The 6,000-nt window shown below is 36.7% G+C and overlaps 1 protein-coding gene across 4 annotated transcripts in view; it reads left to right on the forward strand.

The window, feature by feature from the left end:
* The window catches only part of RPGRIP1L (RPGRIP1 like), a gene marked incomplete at both ends in the record, with an annotated part of 94,413 nt that extends 89,202 nt beyond the window's left edge, over positions 1 to 5,211 (forward strand). For all 4 annotated transcript variants that reach the window (XM_079723141.1, XM_079723142.1, XM_079723143.1 and 1 more), the window contains 2 exons: positions 2,484 to 2,617; positions 5,099 to 5,211. In XM_079723141.1, the coding sequence (XP_079579267.1) occupies positions 2,484 to 2,617; positions 5,099 to 5,211 (247 nt within the window). The remainder of the gene's footprint in view (positions 1 to 2,483; positions 2,618 to 5,098) is intronic.
* Positions 5,212 to 6,000: the final 789 nt, after the last annotated feature.

Raw genomic sequence — 6,000 nt, forward strand, 5'->3', positions numbered from 1 at the left:
ATTTCAGAATGAGGAAAGAATCAAAAATGCTAAATGATCTAAGGAGTTTCAGTGCCTTCTGGTTTCCTAAATGACAGCAGGTGACGTTTGAGGTCTAAATCTTGAGGCCCAGCCCAAGGCCTGCCTTCTCCAGTCAACCTTCCCCAAATGAGCCAGCCTTCAACTAGGACTTCCATTTTTCAGTTCATGTAGTAATTCAACAAATATTTGTGATCCCTACCTAAGTATCAGGAACTAAAATGCTGAACAAGAGGAAATCTTTGCACTCATGGAGTATACATTCCACTGAGGAAGACAGACAACAAGTAAGTCAACCAATTACATATTACAGTAGGTACTAAGAGAAAGCTGAACAAGCTGCTAAAATGGAAAATAACATAAAGGGAATTCCTGGCGGTCCAGTGGTTAGGACTCCGCGGTACCACTGCCAGGCCCCCGTTCAATCCCTGGTCAGGGAGCTAAGATCCCACAAGCCTTGTAGCGCAGCCAAAAACAAAAAGTAGGAATAAAAAAAGTAATAATAACATGAAGGCAAACCCGAGGAGATGACATTTAAGCTGGTTAGTGAAGCCTCTTCAGCACGTAAAGCAAGGTTTCATCTCTTTTTTTTGGCAGGGTTCAAGGTAAGATAAGATGTGTCTGTATGTGTCCATGTATGTGTATGTACAGTTTAGCCGAAGCCAAGCTGTAGTTTTTAAATTATTTTAGTGTACCTTCCTCCCTTTAGAGCCTAACTTTAGTTTCTTAATTTTGTATTTGACATCTCATTTTGCTCTCTATAGAATCTAAACCAGAAATATTGCATTTTTTGTTTTTAGCCCTTTCTCTGGCATTTAGAAGGTTTTTTTTTCTTTTTGTCTCAGAATTCTCATATATTCAGTGGAGGTAATGGTATGCATTTGTAAAGTATATAGATAATTATCCTTAGATATGAGACATTATATAAGGATAACACTTAATAGTATTACAATCTTGTAGCCTCCATCCTTTCTGTAAGTCTTGTGGGTGTAAAATGTGTGCCAAATATCACTTCTAATTCCTTCTTTTCTAAGTATATTCATTTTAGGACAATATCTTTCATCATCATTCTTCTTGTTTAATGAGTGATACAGTCATTGTATAATTTGGGTGTCTCGGTTTTCAGTTGAGACAAGCCTTTCCCATGCATTCTTTTTTTCTCCCCTTAGAAATATAGAAGCTTAAGGAGCTCTACCTAGATTAAAAATAGTAATAATAAAAGAGCAAACATTTACTCAGTGCTTAATGTGTTCCAGGCACCATTTACATGTATCATCTCATCTGATCCTCACAAAGAGCCCAGTGAATCATTACTATTCTACAGATAGGGAAACCGAGATCAGAGAGGTTAAGTAATTTGTACAAGGTCACACAGCTAATTAATAGGAAAGCAGAAATTTGAACCCAGAACGGATGCCCTTAACCATTTAATCTTAATTTCTCTATTTTATGCATCATATAAAATATCCATCTTTCTATTTCCTGATCAGAATTTATTGCTATCGAAAAACAGGGACTTAGTAAAGAAATGAAATGTTGAATACTTTTAGCAACTTATTTTAAAATATTGTCATGTTTACCTGTAAGCATTTGGAAAGGATTTTAATGGTGCATATTTTTCAAGGCATGACATCCCAGAGACTTAGGTTTTTACCTAACAGTGTTATCTAAGAAACAAGTTTCTTGTTTTGTTTCTGATTTGGGATGGATAGATTTTGAAAATGGTTAAAATGGTCGTTTACAAGCATTCGTGGTTTAAGCTATGCTGCCAAGACATATCAAAAGAGTACTTAACTGTAAATTCCTGTCATTTGGTCAGTCCAAGTGTGTTTGGCCTCAACACAAGCCACTAATTCAAATCAGTTCCATCAGAACCCTCCAATTATATGTCTAAAAGTAAAATAAAACTTGGATGCTATGATTGTAAGTTGAAAGATTGCTGAACTAATACAAACATTTCGTATAGCTATTGGGTAGAGCTACAACATTTAGCTAACATAATTAAGAATATATAGAACACAGTTGGTTAAATTGCTTAGTAGAAACTCCAAAGTTGTGCATTTCTATAGAAAATGTTGCATTTCTGTTGAAAAAGCTGCCCTACCCTCCCTGGTCTTTATTCACTTGATCCTTTTAGCCTTAAGAGTAGACATGTCAAAATATGATCAGATAATGTATAATAGAGTGAACATCTGGTTCTTCTCTTCGCCTAGTAATTTTCTCAGATTCTAGTGATAAATGATAATCAGTGCTTAGAAAAGTGAATTAGTGTTCATGTGAAGTCTGGGTGTGCTATAATAATTCTAATCGTTCATATAATAACTTATATAATTTTCTTTTTATTGGAATAATTGGAAACTGAGATTTCACAGTTTGTGATAAAAACCCATTCAGGAGTTTTGTTTCATTTGTGATTTTTTTTTTCCTCACTTTGTGGTGATGTTCTCTGTTCTTTCCCTTCTCAGCATTCGCTTCACTGTGGTCAGTGACCCTCCAGAGGATGAGCAGGATCTGGAGTGTGAGGACATCGGCATTGCTAACGTTGACCTCGCTGACATACTTCGGGAAGGGAGAGACATCATCGAGCAAAGTATTGATGGTATGGGTGGAAGTATTGCTCAATCTGTACAACCAGCAATTGCTGAAATCCAAATTCTTTATTAAAACCTTCTTTTTGCTGGCTGCAAGGACGTTGAGTCACACACTAGTTGAATCCTTTGCAACTCAAGCTGATGTTTTGTTGAGGCTGGAATTTCTCCCTACATCCCCCCCTTACCCTCCTTCCCTGCCTTCCTTTGAATCAACAGAAATTTAAAAATAATTAATTGCGTTTCTCAAGGAATTATTCATTTGTTTAGTATTGGGGGGGTTGTGGGGGACAAAAACGTGGACAGTGGATTTTTTGTCATGTTGTTTATAGAAGCCTCATGCTGTCAACCCTTATTTCAGCTAAGGCATGTTATTCTGAGTGATCATTACAGTGTATTCTGCAAGGCTTCTCTTTACTTCAGTGTTACAGTCCGGTGATATAGTCACTGCAAATACCTGAGTAGTTTTGGTCACTTGCCTCTCATCAGGATTCAGGGAAGAGTTAGGGACTCCTGATGAAAAGTGCTCTTCTAGATTTTCACCTCACCAGGTGTGAGTCCCAACAATGCCTAATTTCTACCCCTTATCCTTATATAACATACTTAGAACATACTGAAGGCACTGTACTTTATGAAATCAAGACTTTTAAAAATAATAATCAGGGATGGCCTGGGCTGTACAATAAATGAAGAAACGAGGCTGAGTCCTAATCTCATTTCTTAAGTCAGCAGAGCCATCCATCACTGGAAAAATGTACACGGTTTGTGTACTCATTTATTCATGCATTAAATGAACACTTAACTGAGCACCTCTTAAGTGCCAGGCACTCTGCTTACACCATAGTTCAGCTGTGGTTCACATGTCAAGCTGCTTGTCCTGGATGTGTGTCAAGTGCTCAAAAGTCAGGATCAAGCCAAATAATTAACCAAATTAGACCAAGTAACCAAATTAGAAACCTATTCTGGGAAATTTTATAAACTATACATATCACATACTATCACAACTTTGGCAGACACAGAAGAAAAAGATGAGAGGATTAAAATATGAACCTAAATCCTATTAAAAACACCCAGAACCAAGAGAGTCTGACAAAAATGTTCAAAAGTATCTGTGCTTTATATTCTTTATCTTTTCTACAGTCAGTGCTGTTTCAAAAGCCATCTTCTCATTCTGCAAGACCACAAATGATCACATTGGTCTGATAGAGACAGCTATTGTGGCCTTGTTCTGGGAAAGAGTCAGAAAATTAAACGCTGGTAAGGTTAGGTTTTTAATGCGTTGCTCTGTGCCAGACATAGAAGTGAGGCGTTCCAAAGAAGAGGTGAAGGCTCGGCAGTGCGCTGGGGACCATTTGTGCCCCTGCAATCTCCCTGCCTGCTCATTTCTCCACCTAAGTCTTTGTATACTAAGTTTTATTTGAAGGTTTCCTTACAAATTTTCTTGGAATTAAACACACACACATATTAAAAGTTCAAGGAAAACCACAAGCAAAATACATAGGAAACTATATAGACTCATAAGTGCTGTCAAGACTTACAAAGTCCAAAATTCTGGCCTTGAGTCACTAGTAGGTATCACTGTTCACAGAGGGTTGGGGTCTGAATCAGCATCCCATTTGGCCCCCACCACTGAGCTCAGAGAATTATCAAACAGTCTGCCTTTGATACACCACTGAAAGCTGGTGTACCAGAAAAGCCCACAGACACTCAAAATTTTACATCCACTTTCTTGCAACATCAGTTCATAGACCCTCAAAGCCAATCCATAGACCTTAAGATTCTGGGTCTGCCATTTTAACTTTTTCTAATTTCACATATAATCTATTTTAAATGGAATGTTTTCCTTAGAAAGATAAATAAGCGTACCAGGGGACTTCCCTGGCAGTCCAGTGGTTAAGACTTCACCTTCTAATGCAGAGGATGCAGGTTCCATCCCTGGTTGGGGAGCTAAGATCCCACATGCCTCGTGGCCAAAAAACCAAAACAAAACAGAAGCAATATTGTAACAAATTCAATAAAGACTTTAAAAATGGTCCACATAAAAAAAATCTTTAAAAATATATAAATAACCATTTCAAATTATGATCATGTAATTTCTTTACAGTAAGTTGCCATTCTGATATTTGTTAACACGGTATGTTAGAACAAATTCTTCATTGTCTTATCTTGATCCCTTTTAGACTTTTATTTCCTACTAAGAAATTCTGATTCTGTGGGAATCATTATCTATAGCCTTTCCACTGGGTAAACTTCAGGATTAGATCATTAGTTTTAACTCTACAAGCAATATGTATACATACATACAGTACATCTGAAATGTGTATACACACTCATACACATATGACAAGCTTTGATTTTTAGATTTCTGAGATACCAGTGAACTTTGGACTTCTGTAGAGCTGTTTTCATCTTTTCAACTACTGTTTCAGCTAGGCTCTCTGAAGAAAAATCTGTTGAACGATATTAACACTTTTCTGCTATCTTCTCCCTAGTTTTGGATGCTCGAGCAGATGGTGGAGGTATTGGCAAGCTCAGGGTAACTGTCGAAGCACTCCATGCCCTACGGTCTGTCTACGAGCAATACAGAGATGACTTGGAGGCTTGAAAGAGACTGCTCCAGAGGCATCTCCTACTCCTGAGTAAATGCTCACATGAAAGCACTTAGATAAGATTTTTGTAATTACTCTGGTGTATGTAATCTATAATTCAAGGGAAGCTGGGAGGGAGGAGGCCTGGGTTTGAAGTGTTCAAGTTTTGTATACTTTTTCCATTTGTTTATTTTTCTATTCCCTCCTTCCCATGACTGCCACCCCCTCAGGACTTAAGTTCTCCACAGTGGGCAACACCCTCTCAATAATTTATACCTACATGATAACATGAGAAAGTCTATTTGCATTTTCAACATTTTCTTATGAAGAACTGAAATGCAATTCGCATTTTTATTTTTAATAAGCAAAAAGCATAAATCTTAGAAAACCTATGAAAAAGAAATACTTTTATGTTATCCCTAATTGTCCCACTAAATGGAATGTGTATGATTAGCCTCATTAAGAGTTTTGCACTGTGAAGATTTTATTAGAAGCAATATATGAAAATTACTTGGATAAACGTGTTAATCTTCCTCTTTAAAATGCTAATATCCATTTTATGCACATTAAAGCTCAGTATGCATTTTCTTTGATGCATGCCATTTCTATCAATTAAATATAAAGAATGAGACTTGGCACCAACTTATTAAATTACTGCAAGTTTTTTGTTTTTCTTTCTTAAAAATTACAGTTCTTCTTATTTGTATTGTTTTCATGTATTTGTAATGGTAATATGGGATCCAGGAATGTGTGTATGTAAAGAAGAGACAGATACATGAAATTTACACTTTGAAAACTTAGCTTAT

The sequence above is a fragment of the Hyperoodon ampullatus genome (assembly GCF_949752795.1).
Source record: "Hyperoodon ampullatus genome assembly, chromosome: 18".
Taxonomy (NCBI): domain Eukaryota; kingdom Metazoa; phylum Chordata; class Mammalia; order Artiodactyla; family Ziphiidae; genus Hyperoodon; species Hyperoodon ampullatus.